Genomic DNA, 24,938 nt, shown 5'->3' on the forward strand with positions numbered 1-24,938 from the left:
TCAACATGGGAGTGGGCAAATATGTTTGCTTCATGCAAATGTATGTATATATTTATTATTGGAAATCAATTAACAACACAAACGATGAAATATATTGTCCAGAAACCCTCACAGGTACTGCATTTAGCATAAACAACTGCATGTGATTATCATAAAGTGGGCATGTCTGTAAAGGGGAGACTCGTGGGTACCCATAGAACCCATTTACATTCACATATCTAGAGGTCAGAGGTCAAGGGACCCTTGTGAAAATCACCATGCCAGTTTTTCCTTGCCAAAATTTTGCGCAATTTTGGAGCGTTATTTAACCCTTTTTTCTCGACAAGCGAGTATAACAACCTTAGTTTCATATGATACCAGTGTCTTCACTCTAGCTTTAAAACTGAGCCCGCTACAACCTCCGAAAGATAAAGAAACTAGTGGCGTTAAAATGATTTTCTGTTAACGTGTTAGTAACATGTTAACTTTGACAGCCCTACTAAGAGTACAAATGGTAGTAAGCATAATCGGTGTTACGATCAAGAGAGGCTCCTTGGAAAACTCTCTCCCCCGTCAGTGGTGCCTCGCCCCAAAAAGCTTGAGAACCCCTGTTCTAAAGTTCCTCCAAAATCTCAAAGTTTGAAAGATTAAACAGCATGGCCAAGTACCCAGATCGCACCCCCCCCCTGAACGAGTAGATGCACATTTCAAAATAAATCCTACGTCAACCATGAGGTCAAACAATCGCGTCCTCGGTTGCAGTGGTTTTTTTAAGCCACATTCAGATGTTCAAACAGCCTGAGAGGGAGTCACATAACAGCTTTGTGCGGCTAGTCCTATTAGACCAATCGACGCCGCAATTTTGATTTGCTCTAAGAAGACACGGCCGACTAAACGTGGCCGGCTGCTGGAAATTACAGCACATCCAGACGGATCAACAAAAGGCCGGAGGAGAGGGGGAGGAACGTAATGAAAAGGAAATCCGGCGGTAGCAACAGCACAACAACTTAGGGGTGCTGTAAACTTATATTTATGTCTCTCCTTCACACGCGTGTGAAAGGCTGTGATTTATGGTCTGGTGATTATCCCCCGTGTGCTGAGGGTAGCCATCGCCATCGTGGTAAGTAACAATTAGCAAACAGTAGGGTAGCGTTGTTGCCCACATACTGGAGGATGGGAGAAGCGGGTCATGCACACCCACTACTCTCATAAAAAGACCTAATAACAGGCTCCATGTGTTCCAGGAGGTGGGGGGTGTGCTCTAGTTCACGGCCAGTATCATTAGCTACAAGCTGTGTGTTGTGCAAAAACACCTTGCTGCATTGCATTTTAAAGTTCAGTATGATCCAGATTATTGGAAGAGATGTGAGTCTCCTCCCGGATGTACATTACGTCAGCTGTTTCCATGGTATTGTAATCACCTTCTGTAATGTAACTACTTAAAAAAAGCCGTCTATTGAACTTCTACTGTCCGACAAAACTTTTCATGATGTCGCAGGAAACACAAAGGCAAGGTGCCCAATTACCAGCGCGTTCCTCTCATTCGGCCGTGTTCATTAGCCGTGGGAAGCTCATCCGAGCCGCTCGCGCTCGTCCCTGACATCCACAGAATATATTTAGACCGGCTCACTCTTCGTCCCTTTTATCATCATCATCATCTCAAACTTTAGCAGTTTTGAAAGTCCCATCCGTCTCGTTTTGCAGCAGCGCCAATTAGACTGAAGTCAAGGTGAGGCTTGTTGAGTGTGCAATTCATGCCACTTTGTATTTCAAACAGTTGCATTAACTCTTGTTTATTTGTTGTTTCTCCTCGTCTTGTGTAGAAAAGGTCACTTAAACAAAAACTATGACGGTGGTCCCGCTTCACAAATGTTCTTTCAGTCGTGGTTGAGGCCGCCGTGTAATTACAAGCAAGTTTTTTTGGACTCGAAGGTCGGTCAAACTCCTTCACAGACAACACTGTCTCCAGCACGCCCAGTTGGCATGACTTATTTAGATGACTGGTCTGCGGTCTAGTGTTTCTGCGTCTTCTCTCTAAACATGAGATCAATGGAACCCGACTCTGAGATGTCACATGTAGCCATCCGCCCGGTTCAATATCGTATCTCTGGCCTCCAGACTTCTTGGCGGAAACATTCTCCCGTGTTCAGCACATAACGAGCTTCCACAGCGGCGGTCTGTGATGTGGAATTGGCAGCCGTAGACGGGGCCCTGTTTGATAAATTATCTGGAACCATTTTAGTGTAGCAAAGGACTCTGAGTGTCTGCCTCGCTGTTGTTACAAGCCCTAATGTGTGCTGCGTTCGCTGACTGACGTTTATGTCGGGTCATAAAAAAAAGCACAGTCCCACCTTTTTTAGAGTGGCCTTTTATTGCTAAGAATCTATTTTTCAGCTATTGTACACACAATATAACAGCTTCTTCTTTATTATTATTATTATTATGTACCTAGCGGAACATAGTGTAATCGTCCCAATGGCCCGAAATAGCATTAAAGATGCAGAAAGAATAGACATTACCAATGAGTCACTCATCCACGTACTTTAATGACGAAGACATTTCGCAGCACAGAAACATAAAAGCATTATTGGGGCGTATATTTGGTTGATCATTCATATCATTCAGTGTGACTGAATCATTTTTATTCTGGAGTTTGCGAGGCGGCGTTGAAGGCCTTGGCACGCTCGTCTGCTCCCCCTCGACGAAGAGAGAAAATATAATCTAAAAACTACACAGTTGTAGTTCAAATTAAGCAGAAACTCATGAAAGCTTGAGGATTACATTGATTTTGAACAGCTGTTGAGGCACACAGTGTATGAAATCTTTGCTATTTGCTCTTCTAAGCACTCCCCGCCTGGAATGTCTGTCCTGGGAGAAAGCCTGTGGTGCACGGAGAGTGTTGCGTTTGTCTTTATATTTATGGCAGCGACAGCAGTTTGGAATAAATAGGAGGAAAAATGGGTATTTAGCATGAGCGGTGGTGTGTATCGTCGCTGAGCAGACGAGGAAGAAGCACGTCGTCAACCGAAACTCAAATCTACGGAAGCCCTGAGAGGCAAGTGAGGAAAGAATCTGATCTGAATTGTTTCCTCCCGTGTGTTTATGACTCAAAGAACAGGTGGAAAAGAAAAGGTTAAAATGAGTATTCCAACAACAAACACTTTAGAAAAATGATCCCGACAAAAAAAACCTGCCAACCTGTTTTCACAGATGAAACATTTTTTTAGGAACTAAGAAAGATTATCCTTGCACAACCCCTTTTTTATTTACCTGTTCTTGAGTTATAAACACAGGAGAGAGAAAACAATTTAGATCAGACTAGAGTTTTTTTTTCTCACTTGCCTCTCGGGGCTTCCGTACAAACTCTCATAAACAACTCTAACTCAATCAAAACTCGCTGTAAATAGATCAAATCTGCACAGCGTACATGTTGCACTATGAGTAATAAGTTATTTTACAGTAGATAAACAAACACCTGTGGTCATTTTCCATTAAAGTTGCTATTCAAATTTAAGAAATAATTGAGTGTCTTTGAATGCCACTCTGTTTTATAACGGGCAAACTAGGCAGAAAGTATAGAAGCAAAGAGAGGTGTTTTTTTGATAAATGTTCAACACAGGCCTTACCGGTAGAATATGACAATAGATTAGAAAAAAAAATAATTGTCTGATAATTCATTAATGTTTTCTAATATTTTCCTACTATTTTTGGGGATATTTAAAAAAAAAATTGTCTGATATTTATAATTTTTTTCTGATATTTTACTTATATGTTTTGGATATTTTATCAATATTTGTTTTAATATATTTCACTGTTATTATTTAGGATATTTTTTTTAAAAATCTGACATTTTACTAATATTTTTGGGATATTTTATTTGTTCAACACTTCAGTACTTCAGTAAATGTACTAAGTTACATCCCATCCACCACAGGTAGTGGATAAGCTACCACTTATAGCTGTTGTTACCATTTATTTGTTACTTATCATCGCCTACGAAGCTCAGATTGTTTTTCCCAATTGAAAGAAACTGACATCAGTGAGCAAAACACAAGACCTATTTAAATCCCTGAAAATAATCAGGGAGGTGGACAGTGACTCAGAGGTCTGGAACCAAGTCAGATTTCACATTTTAAATCCCACACACACGGTGGTTTTAAATAACGCAGACACAAGCCCTCTATGTACAGAAGGCTCTGCTTTGCATAGTCGCCGGCTGTGTGGCTTCTCGGGAGCTCGGCGCAGTCTGGCTGTAGGTACGTTTGGTGAGACTCAGTCAGTCAAACTATACAGGATATTACAGGAAGTGTTTGATTCATCTTCGTTTGCCAAGATGTGAAACTAGAGCTGTCAAAGTAAACATGATAATAACACGTTGACGCAAATTTGTTTTAACGACACTAATTTGTGATTTTTAGGTTGTAGCAGGCTCAGTTTCTTTCTTTTTTTCAACATATTTTATCATTTTGCGGGCTCAGTTTTAAATGTAGAGTGAAGATACTGGTAAATAACGTTCCAAACTTGGGCTAATTTTGGCGAGAAAAACTGGCATGGCTGTTTCAAAGGGGTCCTGTTGTTGCCTGTTGGGCTGCAGTTTGCCATGTTATGATTTGAGCATATTGTTTTATGCTAAATGCAGTACCTGTGAGGGTTTCTGGACAATATCTGCCATTGTTTTGTGTTGTTAAATTGATTTCCAGTAATAAATATATACATATATTTGCATAAAGCAGCATATTTGCCCACTTCTATGTTGATAAGAGTATTAAATACTTGACCCTTTAAGGTTCATTTTGAACAGATAAAAAAATGTGCGATTAATTTACGATTAAATATATTTAATAGATTGACAGCTCTAAATATAACGTAATATAACTTGAGGGGCTACTCAGGAATTATCTTTGAAGAAGAGACATTTGCAGGTACAGCTCACAGCGGGATCTTAACACTGTAGATTACAGCTTTATTCTGACAGTCTGCTGCAAAGTACATTTCGTAATTAATCTCTAGACACTGAATCAGTTATATTAGTCACATGAGGAAGACACACACACACGCATATCTATATATCTATATATGTATGTATGTATGCAGTCCTTTGGGTAGTTAATAATCCATCCTGAGGAGCCTGTGGTGTAATTTTGTGCTAGAGCAAACATAGTAATAGCATTATAAATACGGCGATGGGCAAAGCCAACAGGAACTATGGAGCTCTAATGAATATCCCCAGCACACGCCAAGACACAGCGGAGACAGCAGGAGACAGGCCAGGGTGGCGGAAAGCAAGCGAGCGGAAACACAAATTTCAATTTCTCCAAAAGCTCTGAGCTACCCGCCGCGCCGCGGCTTTGATCACAGTCGAATAATGTGCTTTGATGCTTAGAATAAAAGATCCACCTTTTGATGTGTGTGTGTGTGGGGCCTGATTTTCTTCTCCGCTTTCACCCCCTTGATACTTGTGGGTTTCCATGAAACAGTCGGAGTCATCATCTCGTCTCGCTCTGACCCAAATTTGGTGTCAAAGTGTTATAAAACTAAGATCACAAGCCACGCTGCTCGCCGCTGCCGTCTTAAAGTCGAGAGCACTCCCAGGTGTTTGTGATCTCTCTCTCCGGTTCCGTCTGGAGTGGACGGTTTAAAGTTGTCTCCTCGATGGATTCAACTTGGAAACTGATGAGAAAAGTTGTGACCGGGTCAAACTGGTGTTTGGATTCAGCTCTCCTCCAGCTTTATTAATGCACTCGGTGCAGCGGGTCTCCTGTGACAAACGCAGAAGTCTGTCACTGAGTGATGAAGTTACACGACTGGTCGGCCGAGTTTTGGAGTTTCCTCATTGGCCGTTGCTCTTCCAAAATGAAGAGGCAGTCCTTTATGCAAATGAGCCCGTCCAGTGCGACGCATCTGGCTCATTAAACGTGGACCGAGCTGTGAAACTAGGCGATCTAGTTCTAAAATGAAACGAGATTCAGCCGTGGCATCATCGCCTATTTCTTGCTTAAAATGTTTTCAGAAGTAGATTTTGGTGGATTGTTTAGACGGAATAACAGAAAGTAAGGATGCTCATTTTTAAAAAATGTCTTAACCGACCCTCGTTAACCGATTATTAACCGTTAACCGACAAGATTTGTGCCTCGCATGCAGCGGTGTACCAGCTGCAGGAGTACAACAGATATTCGTTGACGGGTTCACCGTCCGGGAGCGTTAACTTAGCAGCTACGATGCTGCGTGTAGTGTCGCGGACATGCAGCCACTTTCCCAGTAAAAGTCTCCACCGCACATTTAGTTTAGTTTAGCAGGTTGTCAGCTGTGTGTCTACGTTAGCAGCTCTAGCATTGCCAGAGGCTTCGTGCTCGCCGCCGCCACAAACGTAGTCTGCGTAACTTCAGTGAGTTTTGCAACAGAATGTGTGTGTGTGTGTGTGTGTGTTGGTGGTGAGTGTGAGGTTGTTGGTGGCGTTCTAGCTGTGAACGTAGGTGTAGCAGTGCGTGTACAGTTTATTTGTTGGTGAATAAATGAACCGCTTCAACATCCATGATGACCACTGACTATTTGGGTAACTATGGCGACAAACACACCGTGCCGTGGGCATTTATTGATGCCCAATTTGAAGAAGTGCACATTTTAATTGATTCATTAGGTGCCGTTTTATGTGGAGTTCGTACTAGTGAAGCAGCAGATTGCATGAATGGAACAGTAAGTGCATGCTTGATGGATAAATTGAAGCGCGATCATAAGGCCCATTAGAGAGCCAGGTGACGTGAACACACCACTCACACAATGTAATTAATAAATGATTACGCCCAGGCGGTGGATTAATAACTGAGAGAAAAAGCACAGTGTGGCTTTTGGATCAAACAGGGGGGGTGTCTAGACATGCAGCTGTGTGAGTCATGCTGTTGAGCTGGGCCGAGAAAGAGTCCAGCTTTAGATAAAATACACCTCTTTGATTGGTGTTTGGTCAGAAAGAGCTTGTGTCACTACGGTCCAATCCCAACGTCCACACTCACAGACTCGGAGACGCGTTCCCAGATAGTCTGTGAGGGATTAGGGCTGTCCCACTGTCAAATCATCAAGTGCTTGAGGGCTCTCTCGCGGACGTTTTGAGCCCTTTATGTACACTTTCCGTAAGTCCGCATTTCTGCAGACTTTGCCTGAGGAAATTACCCAAAATGCCTAGCTTTGTAACGTTAAATACGGGGGTTGCCAGGGGAAGCCCGGAGGCGTTAAAGGAAAAAAAGGTAAATAAAGAGGACGGCACATCGGCGTTCAGCCTACATTAACATTAAGGATTTAAAATGAAATCAGAGGAATGCAAGCGTTAGACGATGTCACACACCTGGTTTATCCATCAACCGTTTCTTTTAACCTTGCTTAATGAGCAAAGTGATGTCCCTTTCCTATTTATACTGTTTCAAACTCAGGGGCTGAGGGCCTTGAGATCGGGCACTTTGACTTCACATCTCTGCTTACATAACTACTAGGAATGTAAGATCAATGCACGATATGTTCTGTGATACTGTATTGATTTTTAATTAATGGTTTACATGCAGAGGGGCAGACGGTGGGCAAAAAGTAGTGCTATGATGTTTGATGTCACAGGGACTGGGATGAGTGAAGAAGATCCCACTGCTCTGATTGCATTAAAACAACTTTTTTACTCAGATTTGATGTATGCAGTGGTGTGTTCTTTCTACTATGATAGAATTAGATTAAAAAAAATTGCAATATATCGCAACTAAGGCTGTCAATTTATTAAAATATTTAATCACAAATTAATCGTAAATTTTGTATCTGTTCAAAATGTACCTTAAAGGGAGATTTGTCAAGTAATTAATACTCTTATCGACATGGGTGTGGGCAAATATTCTGCTTTATGCAAATGTATGTATATATTTATTATTGGAAATCAATTAACAACACAAAACAATGACAAATATTGTCCAGAAACCCTCACAGGTACTGCATTTAGCATAAACAACTGCATGTGATTATCATAAAGTGGGCATGTCTGTACAGGGGAGACTCGTGGGTACCCATAGAACCCATTTACATTCACATATCTTGAGGTTAGAGGTCAAGGGACCCCTTTGGAAATGGCCTTGACAGTTTTTCCTCGCCAAAATTTAGCGCGTTATTTAACCTCCTTCCTGACAAGCTAGTATGACATGGTTGGTACCAATGGATTCATTAGGTGTTATAATTTCATATGATACCAGTATCTTCACTCTAGCTTTAAAACTGAGCCCGCTACAACGCTAAAGATCATCAGTGGCGTTAAAACAAATTGATATATTGAATTGTAACCCCTGTATCATGATATGTATCGTATCGCCAAATTCTTGCCACTCAAAATTTGCTTCTACTAACAAACAATAAATGTTCATGTTGTAACCAGAGTTTCCCTCTACTACTGGTTGCATTAGCTTGTGTGTGAGTTGGTATCAGTGGAGCCAGAGGCCCTCGCTGTGGCTGCCAGAGACTCCTAACCCTCCTACATGTTATGTCTGAAATGTGTCCTGACTCTATCTCCTCTGCTTTCTGTCTCCGTTCTTCCAGAATGCGGATGACCTCTTAGTAGCATCAGCTGAGTGTCCTAGCGATGACGAAGATTTGGAGGAGTGTGAGCCTGGAAATGGTGAGTCAACTCAGGGAGTTCTGTCTTCATAATACTTGGTATCCTAAAAAAACAACAACAAAGTGCAGCTTAGATCTCCCTTACTCCACTTTTTACATGACGCTTTGTGACTGCAAAAGCCCTCTGTGTGCAGCTCTGATTGGCCAGATGTGTATGCCCCCACCATCCTCCTTTTTCTGATTGGTTTTCAAAGCAGCAGGCGCTCGGCAGCGCCGCGGTCCGTAGATTGCTCAGCCGAGTGGTGGTATCTGGCATTTACCCAGCTGTTGCACCGATCTCCTGCCCCGATTTTTAACAAGGCAGGACAGTTCCAATGTGGAGACGCAGCTTGTTCCGCGCGGCACACAGCTGCAGCCTGGCAGGCGCGGTGGCTGAGGCGCTGTTAGTGTGAACAGCGGGTCAAGTAATGTTCTGACACCGTGACAGGAGGTGGAAGTTAAAGGCCATGTGTTTTTACTCCCTGCCTCTGCGGTTTTCTAGCTCTATTAAAGGCCACGGTTTGAAAACTGCCAAGAACCACGTACGGTGTGATTCGAGAGACGAAACGGAGATACGCAGATCAACATTTAATGACATTTTATCCTGAAAGATCGTGTCTGACGAGATTTCTGTTGTTGAATGGTGTTACAGATTGAAACGACTGGTGTGGGCGGGATGAAAACAACAATTGCCTCAATGAAACCTATCATTAAAACGGAGCCAGAATCCATGCTGCTACAGTGCCAACTTCTCGGGCTTAAAATAGTAGAAAGTGTTCTTCTGGAACCCCGTTAATAACACCTGGGGCGTAAGCAATCTTTTAAAATGAACTTGCACGCTTGATTTGCACATTATAGATCGCTGGGTAGATAGTAGAAAACATTCAACTTAAATAAAAAAAATAGGTTATTATTAGATTCAAGAGAGAGGAGAGGGATTCTGCTTTACTCCATGTTTGTTTAATTTAAAAACATATTTAACATGTCAGTGAACAATACGCACACGGAAACTAGATGGATTAGAACTTGGCAAATAGGTTTTTAATTTCGCTGTGTCTTCAATCATATCACACTGGGGCTCTCTCTGGGAAACCGTGCCCAGAAGCGCATATTAAGTACGCTTAAATTGCACACATTGTCCCTTTGCAAAAAGCATATAATCACCGCTTATACATCTTTCCCCCTGGAGCTCTCCAGAACTGCTCTAGGAAAAAAAACAAAAGAAAGCAAACGTGAGCGCATACAGTTTATTATGGGCTCATTTCAGGCTTTTAATAAAATAGAAATAAATGTAAATAACATAAAACAAAATGTTTCACAACTCTTAGTATGGATCCATCGTGGCTTATACAACATGTCCTATCCTCACACCTCCTATCGTATCTTAACTTAAAGGAGCAGTGTGTAGGATTTAGTGGTGTGGTTGCAGATTGCAACCGACTGTGTAGGAGAACCTACAGTGGCCTTTAGGTAATGTAAAAACGTGAAAGTCTGTCTCTAGAGCCAGTTTGTTTTGTCTGTTCTGGGCTACTGTAAAAACACGGTGGACTCCGTGAAGACGACCCGTTCCCTATGTAGATATGAACGGCTCATTCTAAGCTAACGAAAACACAACGATTCTTAGTATCAGGAGATCATAGACTAATGAAAACATAGTTATGAATATTATATTCCATTTCTGCTAATAGATCACCTGAAGTCCTAACTATAACTGTAAATATCACTCGTCCTGGACAAACCATAATATCAACAGCTCTCACTCGTCACTGGCTAGCTGACTATCACGGACAACAAAGACAGGAGTTCAGTTTCAGTTTTTTATTAATTTATTAAAGAGGACCTATTGTGCTTATTTTCCAAAATGCCCAGTCTGCTCTGATTCCTCTAACTAGCTTTGTTTGAGGGTGTGCCAAACTAGCCGCTAGGCAACGTGTGTTACTTGGTGACATCACCACGTTACGGAAGAAAAGGCGGGACTTCAATCGAGGCGTTTCGGGGCAGTTCGAGAGCAGTGTTTCTGTGGGGGAGAGTAACTCTTTTCAGACCTTTTACATGCACCAAACACTATATAACACACTAAAGGAAAGAGGTAAAAGCATAGGGCAAAGCAGGTCTCATTAATACATGTTCTGGGAAATTTATAGTGCCATCATACAGTTTGAGTAACCTCTCAATCATTATATTTAGGTGTTCATGTTGTTCCCCATCTTCAACGTCAGTACCATACAGACAAAGTCTATCCCATCTTAATGTAGGATTCCTAACGGACGTTCCTGTAATAGCTAAATGCCGATCCTAAGATAAGATAGGATATTTTTCCTAAATGCAGTTAAGAAACATGTTTCTGTAATACCAAAAATCCTAAATGTCATCCTAAACTGAGATAAGATAGGATATCAGACTTATAAAGTTTATGAAATGAGGCCCCAGATAACCCCCAATGACGTGATTAACAGAAAAGAACAAAAGAGTCACTAAAACTTTGTGTAAAGCACTTCACTTTTCCTCGACTAAAGTTTATTTTTTTCCAGGAATGGGGGATTAGTGGTTGGAATTGAATATATGTTGGACTGTAAATGGCAGGAGATTATAGCAATCGGTGTGTTTGCGAGGAGAAACGGATCTGAACCTGTGCTGAGAAACTCGAGTGTAGCATTCTCCTGCGGTTTTCTCTGCAGGTGGTGGGGACCGAAATAGAGACTCAATTCCCTTCTTATCGAAAGGAGAAATGAGAGTTTTTCAGTGGATGCTATGCCCAGGCTTAATCTCCCATGGGGAAACGCAACTCTCTCTCTCTCTCTCTCGTATGCCCACACAAACACATATATGGTGGCAGACATGCTCACCTTACCAGACAGACACTTGTCTCTCTCACTCTTGTGGGTGTAAAGTTTTCTCTTTGCCGCCGTCTCTCCTGAGAAACAACAAACGTGCTCGCGCTCACGCACGCGCTCTCCGTATCACACCTTCCAGATGCCACGAGAGCTCCAGCCAGCGGGGTCGAATAAGCCTCGGTGAAAACTGTCAACAAGAGGGGGAGAAGAATCAACATTGTCCGCAAAACATGTCCCCCTCTCCATCACTGCTCCACAAACACACACACACACACAGGCCCGTAGTCATTGTGTGATAGCACCAGTGTTTTCAATTCCAATGCGAGGATGCAGCTCCGTCTTATTGAACGGCCTTCAGGAAGGAGAAAGACGCAGATTTTTCTATCAAGCCTGGAGAGATATGAACCGCTGTGAATTCATGGGGATCAATACAGCTCCTATATATACAGCCAGTGGAGCTCCATGTGCTTTACAGATGTATTTACCTGCAGCACACAATTCAAGGGATGCAACTGTGTTTCTGCCGGCGTTTTTTTTTTTTACGGTTCGCTGCTAATTGATGACCCTCAGACAATGATTGCGGGGCAGCCACGGTCGCACGCTTGCTGACGAGCTCGTGGAGTGGATGCAAAACAGACAAAACGGGGAAAGGACCCGAGGAGCCAGAAGGGAGCTGGAAGGGCCGCGTCGCGGAAAAGGACTGACCCTCATTGAGATTTGTGTCACGTTCCTTTGCGCTCAAAGCAGCAGAGAGCGAAGAGAGAAGGAAGAGAGGAGGCAAAATAGAGAGAGCGAGAGGAGTGAAATTCCCATGAATGATTCCCGCCTTTCCCCACCAGGCTAATTAAACTTTGACTTTGTTAGGGAGCCTTAATTACATCACCCAATTAAAGCGTCGGTTTGGATCCTCCAGTGCCGTTAATGAGCCTCTGTCACAAGAGTGACGAGACCCAGTGAGGGGGGGACAAAGATGAAACATGTACTGTGGAGAAGACACTCAAAAACATATTTGTATATTCACATGAAAACGTCGTCTATAGACACTAATTGTATTCACACAATTAGAGGATATTACACAAACGTCTCTTTCTCCCAACAACAAGCCCCGCTCATTAAATCTCTTTCATTTTATCTCTCTTCTCCACCTCAGCACGACCTCACTTTCCCTCTCCCCTCGCATACCTCCGAGCTGCTTATCAGTCCCAGGATGTTGTAGGCGCTATATCGGTTTTACTCCGACAAGATCAGAGCTCTGAGGCGCTCCTCAATAATTCATCAGGCGACATGCTATAGAGGCGAACCTGCGAATGTTCTTTTTAGGTCGAGGAGTGAAACTAAGAGATTGGATGAGAGATGAGGGATGACCCGGAGCGCCGAGCCCCGCTCAACCCAGCGTGACTGGGATCAAACCCACGCTGGTCGATGGGTTTGGGTGTCAGTGTGATGCTTTATCGATCTCCCTTAAGATAAGTAAACAGCCCCGGGTTTATCATTCCGGTACCACGGGTTAGATGTTTGGGAATGTAGAGGCTTGACCCAGAAATCTCTAAACAGAAACCTGTTGCAACAAACAGATTTCAGAGGACGTTAATGTGACGTCCAGTAATGTTAGACAAGATATCAAGATTGCGTAATAATGAGGTGAATTTGCGTAATAATTGCATGATCGCTAAGGGTGCTGCGATCGATTGTAACCGGCCGATATTCGTTCTAAATAGTTTTGATGGTGGTCTCTATTTAACGCCGATCAGATGACGCAAAACACATGAGACAGTTTCTCTAAGTTTATTCTCTAAGTCTATTTTTATATAGCGTCAAATCATGACAGAAGTTATCTCAGAACACTTTTCATATAGATATAAAAAGAAAGAAACATAATTAAAGAATTTAAAAATGAGCTAAAATGGAATAAAACATCAATTTAACATGTTTTGATTTAACTTATATTGATAAATGATAAACTAATTCACATCATATCATTTACTATTAACAACCAATTAGCTAGTTTAGCAAAAAATATCCTTAAATGAACTAATCAACATTGAATTATTTCAACATCCAATAATGGTTAATTAATGATAAACATTCACCATTGGTTTATGATTGCTATTGAACAGTGTTACAGTTACAGTAGTTTATATTCACAATGTAGCCATCAGTTATTACATTTGTTGGCTCTAAAGAAATGAATGCAGAGACTGGTGCTCAGTCTGCTGTTAAATGCACGTATCAAAGAGCCAAGAACTGCATTATTCAGATGCCTTGTAACCACTTTTACTTCAACACTGGTCAGTGGTGCATTTTATCATGAAGTGTTTCTGCTATCCGTTGCAAAATCTTATTGAAATTACAATTCAGATCTGATGCCAACCCAGAGCAGTGGACGGAGAATGGGTTCTTTATTCACACTGAACTGTGAACAAATCTCAGAGTTTCTCCCTGGAGCATGGTGGAGAAACACTGCTTCACATTTTTCAATTGTTTGACCTTTTCATTTAACAAATAGTCTTACAGTGGAAAAGCACCCGATTCGACTGTTATCAAGCCATTAAGTAAGGGTTATCAGCCACTATAAGCACCATAGACGTGGGTCGTTAGGGGCCTACTACGTTGTAAAAGTGAAACTTAAAATCAATACATTCTAACATGTTGTAAAACTGAATGAAACGTTTTGAACACAAGCAAAAAGGCTTCTTTAGGTTTAGGCAACAAAACTACAACTTTGGGTTTAGGCAACAAAACTACAACTTCTTTAGGTTTAGGCAACAAAACTACAACTTCTTTAGGTTTAGGCAACAAAACTACAACTTCTTTAGGTTTAGGCAACAAAACTACAACTTCTTTGGGTTTAGATAACAAAACTACAACTTCTTTGGGTTTAGATAACAAAACTACAACTTCTTTAGGTTTAGATAACAAAACTACAACTTCTTTGGGTTTAGATAACAAAACTACAACTTCTTTAGGTTTAGATAACAAAACTACAACTTCTTTAGGTTTAGGCAAAGAAACTACAACTTCTTTAGGTTTAGGAAACAAAACTACAATTTCTTCAGGTTTAGGCCAAAAAAAACGTCGGTCTCCTGGGCGAAAGTCCCCGCCCTTCACCCCTTATGGAGTTTCACACTGTCTATAATACAGCGGCTGACTTCCGCTTCTGCTCCTGTCATAATTACTACGGTCGCTAGAGGTTGCTGCCGTCTTATTTATATCTTCTTTCGGTGATCTACCATGTCAATAGATGATAAAACCTACTGGTGGGTGTAGTAGGCCCCTATTGACCCACATCTGATAACGCCTAGTTAATAGCCCAACAACAGTCTAATCATATAAAGTAGATGAGTTAATTTGCGAAAACAGATAAAAGCCACTTTGATCGATAGTCCCTTGAGTGCATAATAAAAAAAGCATGTTTTATCTTACATCATATATCACATGTGTTTTTTTGCAAATGAAGCCTTCAGATATACTTGGTCGCAGCACCATGGTAGGAGAAAAGATGTAGAGAGCAGAAACAGGCCACGGGGAGGTGGTGAAGTAGTGGGTGATGATATCAGGCAGAGATTCTCTTTGCATGTCTGAGATTTATACCACAGTGATGTGGCCAGAAAAAAAAATCCAGCCAGGTTTATGGAGTCGATCCAGGTGCTGACGAGCTGTAGGGAGGTGACTTTGACTGTAGCCAACATGTGACTCTCTCTCTCTCTCTCTGTGAAACACGATATGGGCAGGGCATCATCCCTTTGTGTCAAAACAAATCACTTTGCCTGAGAGCGACAGCGGCAAATGCAGCATTTGTAAACAGTTTATGGAAACACATGTATGAAGGAACAGGTTTTTTTATATTATGCTCGGACACGCTGCTGGATTTTCCATCTGCAGTCTAATCAAAGCTGAATTATAGAATGCTCAAACTCCAAACAACCTTTTTGCTCTAAATATTTCAAATGGATGCGAGCGGGGCGACGTGAGCGGCAGAATAACGATGTTTGTCAGGAGACCGACATAGATGCATCAGTATCCATCTGCCCTGTTCTCCTTTTGAGTAAATAGAGGGGGGGTTGGGGAGGGGATGACTCATACTGGCAGCGTTGTGGAGTGGCGTGTGGGTAAAGATAAAGAAGGAATTTCATCATGTGGGCTAAACGTGGTTCCACTGCCTCGGCTGCTCAAATCAATGGAGTCAAACTCAATCAATCAGGCTGAATATCTTTTGAGTCGCTCGCTGTAATGCTCCAATTACAGTGATACAATGCTAAAGAAAGAGACGCCCACACACTATGGAATCACGCTATATGTATTTTTCAGCGTTGTTTGCATCAGGTTTCGCTTCAAAACATTGCCGACTGAACCAGTGAGGGGTTTTGATGAAAAATACCTAAATATCTCATGCTCACTTCGCTTGCCGATTCCTCTGGTTTCATATCAGACTGCGGTTCTTGGCAGCTTCTATGTGTTATTTGTGATGTTATTTTTTTCCTCCCCGCTTCCTCGGCCAGTCAGCGACCTGCCTGTGGGTGTTAACTGAACAATCAGAGCTGCAAACAGAGGGAAGAGGGTGCAGTCGAGGAGAAGGGGAGAGACAATTGAAGCTGTAGATTGGTTTAAACTATGGGCGCAGTAGGCTTGGGTCACACAACAGGAAATGAAACGATGGTTCAACTTGATAACTGCCTAGAGCGCTGAGTTGTGGCTCACTCTGTGTATGAGGGCTGAGGGTTCATTATTTTTTCTAGTAGCCACTGCCTGCCAGTCATATGGGATATATGGCCTTCAGGCTTTGGCTCTACTACGCACCGAGAGCACAGCAGAGTGATGGGAGCGATTTGTCGTAACAATCCTTAACTGTTATAGACTTCTATAAAGTCTACATTTGCCTCCAGATTATCGAAATAAATCCTTTTAAGCACTATTCAGTGCTACACGTTCTCACTCCCAACTCGTCAGCTTGGTCAGCGGCCCTACGCTTCAAACGGTGACGCTCTATGTACACCTCTAGCATCAGTTTTGCATGTGCAAGTTTCCATACACTGTCTTTTCAAAATAAACTTCCAAGTTTACAGGAGACAACTTAGTTAGGTTTAGGCAACAAAAAGATCGTGGTTTGGGTTAAAATATGAACAGTGTGTTTGTTACGTAATTAAGTACGTTACATATGTAACGTAAGTTAAGTATGTTAACTTAATTTATGTACGTAACTCAAAATAAGTCAATGTTGACTTTTGGTTTCACACGGGACACAAACAGATGTCTCCTGAGTGAAAGTCCTGTGTTTTAAAAACAAGAACATTTGTGACATAGTTCAGTATGTTACGTATGTTACTAAACGCTACGTATGTTAAGTATGCTATGTTACTTAACTATATGTAAAGTAAGTCAATGTTTAATTTTTGGTTTCACACAGGATGAAAACAGTGGTTTCCTGGGTGAAAGTCCTGTGTTTTAAGAATAAGTACACAAAAAAAGTACATTTGTTACGTAGTTAGGTACGTTATGTACGCGGCGTATGTTAAGTATGTTACATAACTTAATTTATGTAAATAACTTAAAATAAATTAAAGTTGATTTTTGGTTTCAACAGCGGTCTCCTGGGTGGAAGTCCTGTTTTAAAAATAAGTATAGAAAAAAATAAGTACATTTGTTACGTAGCTACGTATGTTGCGTATGCGACGTATGTTAAGTACATTATGTCACTTACTTCATGTACGGAACTTAAAATCAGTCAACGTTGACTTTTGATTTCACACGGGACATGAACAGTGGCCTCCCGGGTAAAGTCCTGTGTTTTAAAAATAAGTAGAGCAAAAAAAAAGTACATTTGTTACGTAGGTAAGTACATTACGTACGCGGCGTATGTTAAGTACTTTACGTAACTTAACTTATGTACATAACTTAAAATAAATTATAGTTGACTTTTGGTTTCACACGGGACATAAACAGCGGTCTCCCAGGTAAAAGTCCTGTGTTTTTTGACCCATCCGTCCACGCCGACCTCCTCCCTACGCAGGCTTTGTCGTTCTTTATTCCACGTCTCCTGACTTCCTCCTTTACTCGCGCCATAACTACGGCCACGTAGAGCGTCGTAGTTTGAAGCGTAGAGCCAAGCTGACCAAGCTGCCGTGTTTGACGACTTCATCGGGTTCATAGAAGGTAGACTTTAAACAGAAAACACACAAGTTAAGCCGTGTTCCTGATTCTGTGAGGTTTACAATAACAAGACCATGTATTTGCAATGTCAGCCTGTTACAGCCGTGCTGTAAGTGGGGCACACAGTGAGTGGAGGTAACTCCTCAGTAATTGGTGGGCTGCAGGTATAAAGCTTGAAATTGCACTTGCAGCATCTCTACCGTACTGACAGATGGCAAGTAAAGATAGCAACACTACCATCTCCTCCATCGCCCTCAGTCACACGTACATCCTATATCTCAGAGGAACTATCTCTGAGGTCCCCAAAACAGTTTTTTTTTTCTTACTCCTGTGACTTTGACAAGTTATTTCACAAAACCAAAGATTTCTTAGAAAACGCACTAAACTTGTGAAATCCTTCTCAGTGCGACTCTTTGTTCCTTAAATGTGACACCCCGCGCTCTGCTGTCCTCTCAGCCTTCAAGGTGAAACACAGCCCTCAAACACAGAAAGAAAGGAAATATAATGGAGAGGAATAACTTGAGCATTGCCATGGAAACTAGCCTTTCCAGCAATGAAATAAGAAGTTAGAAGTAGGGGTTTGAATTACTACGGGTTTTTTTCTCCCAGCTTTCACATTTTGCTTCATTTCAAGGCCTGTTTCTCTCAAGTGTGTTGTTAAATGCTGATATGTTTAGTGGCTTTGTTAACTCAATGTTTGTAACAAAGCCTTTGCCATTCTTTGAGTGAAAATGTATGGTTGTATAACTGACAAGGTTTTTTGGTGGGGTGGGCTTGAGCGTTGCTGAGCTGTATAACGGCCACAAGGGGGAATTGTTCCAATCCCAACACCTCCCCTTTATAAATCCCCCTGAAATGCCTGATCCAACCTCTCTCCCCTCCGAGTCACTCTGATTTACCTCATCAAATGAACAAAGAGCCAGAGTCATGATTTTATGCTGGTGATGTTGGCATTTCTTTGGTCATGTTTTACTGTTACCTTCCCTCTTTCCTCCCCACTAAAATGTGCCATAATCTAATCCCCCCCACGCCATGTTTAACAAATGTTTCCTTGACTGTGACCCGTACATATTTGACAAACTGAAGAGAAAACTGGGTAACACTTCATAATAACCTTCATTCATTAATGGTAAATTGATGGTTAATTAAACATTGTTAATAGTATTTTTCACTGTTGATGATAATTGATAATTATTTTTTATTTTTTTTTAGTAATGCTATAATTAAGTATTTATTATCAGTTTATTGTTGCACACATAACATTGTATATACTATATTACGTATTTGTTAATAATTACCAAATCATTTGTAAACCTTGAAGAAAAAGTTTATAAACATTACATAGATAGATGGACCAGAAACCAATTATAAACCATTGATAAAGTATTAACTATATATCTAAATAATGTTTATAGACGCTTTAATTAACCATTTAATATATTATAATCATTACTTGTAACTTTATAATACCTGTTTGAAAAATGTTCATAGGTGGTTTACAAACCAATTAATAACCATTAATAAAGTGTCACAAATATCTATGTAATGTTTATTTATTAACCATTTAACAAAGTATAATAATCATTAGTTGCAACTTTATAATTGCCATCCAAATAATGTTTATAGGCGATTTACAAACCACAAAATAACCATTAACAAATTGTTACCAATATCTTTCTATGTAATATTTATAGAAGTTATACAAAGTATTTATTAACCATTTAACAATGTATTATAATCACTACATGCAATTTTATTATAGCCATCCAAACAATGTTTATAGACAGTTTACAAACCAATAAATAACCATTAACAAAGTGTAACAAATATCAATGTAATATTATAAATGTTTTACAAACAATTTCTTAAAGGTTTACACACAATTTGGTAATCATTAACAAATACTTATATATAAAATGGTATTATATGTGCAACAATAAACTGCTAAAATAACGTAAATTATAGCATTACTCATAATGAGTAAACATTAATTATCATTTCATTTTTTAACAGTAAAATAACTATTAACTAAGTTTAATTAACTATCAATTCACCATTTCTAAATGATGAATTATTATAAAGTGTTACCAAAAACTGTTATGAAAGTAAAATGTAGTGTATAAATTGATATTCTGAAATGTTCTGTTAACAAACTCTCAATATGTTTAACCTTTAACCCCCAACTGGGCTTTGTGATAGAAACGATTTCTCCTGAATGAAATGCAACGTTTACAAATGATATTGTTATACGCCCAATAATCTTTATTTAATTTGGGTGTTTTATTTCACGCTAGTGGGTTAAAAATCTGATTACATAACCGAAAGCTTGACAACAAATTCTGGCTCATTAAGACGATATTTCTTTCAACTGTCCGCTTGTGTTGGTGGCTGTTTTAAGAAGGGTATAATTGCATCATGTTTATGTGTGGTGTTTGGGAGGGAAGTGGGCTTCAGGGACTCATGTGAGGGGCAGTAGTGTTTAATGCTGTCTCTCTCAGTGTACTATAGTGTGTACTGAGAGTTTGGGTTGGATATTACACTTTCCTGCTGCAGCTCCTGAGAGTCTGCATACAGATTAAAGATAATTAGAAATGAGCCATGGCCAAAGGGGGGGGGGAAATGGGATTGATTGCCCATTATTCATGAGAATGTTTAAATAAACAAAATTCGGTAACACTTAATTTTGCAGGTCTGCAAATTTCATGGTAATTAGGTAATAATTAGCAAGTAATCTATCTATTTCTTTGGAATTTCTGCCAAATTACTGCAATATTTACCTCAAAATCTATAAAAAATGACTTTATTATAAACATTATTTAATAATTATATGCTAAAATAGCATGTAATTGTTAAAATAAGGCTCTTTGGCTTGAGAAGCGGCTGTTCGCTGCTCCTCATCGGAGGTGGAAAACTTTAAAAATGTCTTTGTAATTACTGACAAATTACCCCAATATTTACCTCCAAATTTATCAAAAATGTAATAATAAATTAATAATAAATACATTTCCCAATAGCTGGTAATTATTTAATACATTTCCCGGAAAAAAAGTTAATTAAACAAAAAATATAATAAATTAAAATTAAAATTAAAAATAAATAATAAATAATAAATAAATAAAAGTTAATTGATATGCTTTATTTCCATGTCTGCTGATGAATAGATAATAATAAGCAAATAAACTTTTTCTTCTGTATGCTATTTTAGCATATAATTATTAAATAATGTTTATAATAGTCATTTTCGATACATTTTGAGGTAAATATTGGGGTAATTTGGCAGTAATTCCAAAGAAATGTCAAATTATTTGCTAATTAATCACCTAATTACCATGAAATTTGCAGACCTGTAAAATGAAGTGTTACCCCAAAACTCAAATTTCTTAACATTCTGATTATTATTCACCCAATTATTGAAAAAAAAAAAATCAAAAGAGGAGAGGAGGTAAAGAAGGGGTGGGGGAAAGTTGTTTATCACTATCCGAGAACAATCTTACACAGCTTTCTTTTTGTAATTTTTTTTTCATGCAAAAATCATGCGGCCAATTTGTTGATGTAAGTGACCTGAACCTCGTGGTTTACTCTTATTTAACCAATCAAAGCAAGCGTTAGCGTAGCCAGCATAGGTGAGCCAGTTAGCAGTGTGTAGTACAGTAGATGTTAAGTTGTTCAGTGTAATTTGATAGTCTACTTTCTATCTTGTATTTAGTGCTATAACATGTAGGTCTATGCAGCAGAGGGAGATAGGTCAGAACAGACAGGAACAGGTGCAGGATAGAGTATTGTCTTACATCTTGTATTTGCAGTTCAGAGATAGTCAGCACATTAACTTTTTAAATAGAACAGACTAACTAAACTTCTAGACCTAACCTCATGTAAAGTTTTAGTGCTGTTCTAATACTGGTGTTTTCTTCTGTTCATCTGGAGGCTGGAGTCTCTCTCTCAGGCGGTCTCTAACACTCTGTCCTCTCCGTTGTCTCTTTCTTGTCCTAGGAGGTGAATTAGTGTTGCCCATAATAACGGTGGACTCCCTAGACCCCCCATCCATCGCCACCCGCTACCCAGTAATCCCCCCGCCCCCCACCACCTACCGCCCTTTCCTCACCCTGCTCGAAACCACCAAAGAGTCCCTCCCCTTGCCCAACGGCCGGCCCCCGTGCCCCTTGGACCAGGAGGACTGCGAGGAGACCATCGAGGTGTCGGCGTACGGCTCGGGGGAGATGACCGAGTCGGATGACGAGGACTATTACAAAAACTCCCACCTGGTCACCGACAGGACTGTCCTCCCTCCTCCCCCGGGCGTCGAGGGCAGTGTCCAGAACCCCCGAGACCGCCATTTCTCCCGCTCCCCCAACTCCCACCACCCACCTCTCTCCTCCACCCCCACAGCCAACCCCGACCAGCTCAGCCCGCACATCAAGCCGGCCGCCGGCGGCAGCAGCAGTAGCAACAACAAAATCCCCGCCGGAAAAATGAACACCCGGGACCAGGTGCTGCTGCCGCCGGCGCACCCCTCTTCGGACCCGGGCCACCGTAGAGTCCCAGGAATAACCTACCCCCCAAATTTCCCCCATGTCCCCACTCCAGACCCCACGTCTCCCGAGGGAGGGCTCCCCGGCGCCGTGGAGGTGCAGCAGTCCAGCAGCACCACGGGAATGGTGGTCGGCATCGTGGCGGCCGCCGCCCTCTGCATCCTCATCCTGCTCTACGCCATGTACAAGTACCGCAACCGCGACGAGGGCTCCTACCAGGTGGACCAGAGCCGCAACTACATCAGTAACTCGGCCACGCAGAGCAACGGAGCCCTGGTGAAGGAGAAACAGCCCAGCACTGCCAAGACGGTCACCAAGAACAAGAAGAACAAAGACAAAGAGTACTACGTCTGAGGGAGCGCCGCCGCCGTGACACACAGAGACAGAACAGCAGACGCACTAAGAGAAGGACAGAGACACGAGAGAGAAAGAGGGAGAGAGACACGGCAGTATACGGAGACATAGCGGAGGCATTTAAAACCCAGTATTGTCAGGTGGCCATACATGTTACCAATCAGTCTAATCAGCAAATTAAGAACGTCACGGTTCTGTTCACACCGCTCAGCATTGCTTTGATTTACTCTTCTAACCACGGTGTGGATTTAAGGAAAGGCTGTTACACCTAGGATCTTACTGTGCCAACAACCGTGTACCAAATGCTGATAAACCAGTGATGTATGCGTTAGCACATGGCAGGTTATTTAATATCTGGAGTACTGTAGGAAAGCACCACCACCACCATCAGTATTTGTGTCATGGTCTGTGCTTCATTCTGAGGCGAGCGTGTGGTGTAAGCCTTCACCTTAGACAGTATCAACCACTAGGTTTGAATTAGCAGCTTGACATCTCTCTGTAAAAATCAATATACTGCCAGCTTACAGAACCGTCGTGTCAAACTCCAGCTTCTCTGTAAGTGTTCCACGTCTCCGACCTCTCCACCTCTCTCCGTCAGATCTCTCTCTCTCTTCCTCTCGTCCCCGCACCCCCCTGTTTCTCTCCTTGTCCGGTGCTAAAAAGCAGCTGATGCGACGTAAAACTCTGCCGTGTTTCAAGCATGTAGTATTCATTTACGAAAAAGAGATAAAAAAACTGTTTTTCCTTTTCCTGTGGAGTTTTAAAAAAAGAAAACTTTAAAAAATACGACGATGATTGATGATCATAAACGAAAACGTTAAAACGTAGCAACTATGTGAGATACCACCGCTCCAACCTAACGGATGCTAACTTGTACGTTAAGCCGCCAAAGACTTGTTGAGGCCAAAAAAACTCCCCTTTGGTCGTCCTTTTGTTCCAACAGATCTGTGTCATGTGTTTCTGGGGCTCCGAGGCGGGCCAGCAGAGAAACTCCTTACAGTTACTAATAACCGAAAAACAGAAAAAACCTCCAGCAAACAAGATGAACTCTGTTCTATATAATTATAAATATATGTATAGACGTTGCAGAAACCTATGGACCTAAAGTGTGGAAAAGCGAGATAACGCGCAGCGAAGACAGACTTTAGGATTCTTGACGTCGGAACAGTTCCACCCTCCCGCTCCTCAGACCCTCTCATGAACATACGGCTGACGCAGCCTCGCTGCAACACTCAGTCACTTCGGTTTTGCTCTTTTCTTTTTTTTCCTTTTTTCTTTTTCTCTGGAGAAACGAGAGACATTTTAGGGAAATTCTGAATTCACTCTTGCTGGAGTTCCACTGCGGAGAGAGAGATACCTTGCGGCTGAAGAAGATGTCTTTCGTCTTTCGCCTCCCTTCCTCCTTCTCCTCCTCCTCTTCTCTTGCCTGACTGGACTGATGGCAGCCAATGGGCAAAAAGCAAACTCTGTGGGAAGAGCACACAAACACAAAAAAGGTGAACGGCAGTTCCCTGGAAGATGTACAACAAGAACTCTAGTATTCCAATTTTCTCAACTCTATTAAAAAAAGAAAAAACTGTACCATGAAAAGAAAAGAAAAATCCTGAAAAAAGTTTGTGAAATGTCTAAATATTTGACTCTCATCCCATTACTAAGAGAAATGTGTTTTCCCTACTATCATTCCTGTTTGGAGAAAAAAAATGACTATGATTCTGGGAAACGGAAATTTCTATGTATTTTCTTTTGGTAAATTGAGCAAATGTGATTTGGGTTCTTCCATCCTCCATCCTCCATCCTCAATCTATGTTTTGTCCTGCATCTATTCCTTTTTTTCTCTGTATGGCAGATTGTTCGTCCCCATACTCTATCCATCATCCATGTCTTTTTTTTTTTATTACTTTTATATCTATTTCTGTCTACGTGGCTAGAGACGAGATGGCAGCCATTTTTTCATTTGACGGGCTCCATCGCCTCACTCTGGTCTGGTTTTCTCTCTTTCTCCATTCCAAGCATACTCCTCCCAGTATCTTCCTGTTCTTTCTAAATGTTATTGTAAAGTGTTCCAGTGAGATGACTCTAAATATGTGTACATTAACAGAGGGAATACACTTGGTTATATACTTCTTACTCCCTGTGTCGCGTCGTCTCTTTATCGTTTATCTGCTTGTCTCCCGGTCCAGTTTGTGTGCAGTGGAAACGGCTTATAGTGATCTCGGGACTTTTCATATGGAAAAACATTTTAAAACTACGGTACATTAACGTTAGTTGAATTGTTGTTTTGTTTTATACTTTACCCTTGATGGTTTGCCCTGCTCTCCAGCTGGATACCTGATGCTGCGTTCACATTGAAATCATGACAGCAACAGGAAAGTCGAAACAACGAATGCGCAAGGGGGAAGCGCCCTCGTCAAGTGGATTGATAGCGCCCGCTCCGATCTTCAACCGGCTCTGCGGCACACATGCAGACTGGCGCCCGTCTCCC

The 24,938-nt window shown here is 41.3% G+C and overlaps 1 protein-coding gene across 16 annotated transcripts in view; it reads left to right on the top strand.

Moving 5' to 3' along the window:
* nrxn2b (neurexin 2b) overlaps positions 1-24,583 on the top strand; it is a 795,015-nt gene extending 770,432 nt beyond the window's left edge. For 15 of the 16 annotated variants that reach the window (XM_074624795.1, XM_074624794.1, XM_074624804.1 and 12 more), the window contains 2 exons: positions 8,536-8,614; positions 21,564-24,583. In XM_074624795.1, coding sequence (XP_074480896.1) covers positions 8,536-8,614; positions 21,564-22,456 — 972 coding nt within the window. In that variant the 3' untranslated portion in view covers positions 22,457-24,583. The remainder of the gene's footprint in view (positions 1-8,535; positions 8,615-21,563) is intronic. The other variant, XM_074624809.1, reaches the window with a different exon arrangement.
* Positions 24,584-24,938: the final 355 nt, after the last annotated feature.

Source organism: Sebastes fasciatus, chromosome 22 (genome assembly GCF_043250625.1).
Source record: "Sebastes fasciatus isolate fSebFas1 chromosome 22, fSebFas1.pri, whole genome shotgun sequence".
Classification (NCBI taxonomy): Eukaryota; Metazoa; Chordata; class Actinopteri; order Perciformes; family Sebastidae; genus Sebastes; species Sebastes fasciatus.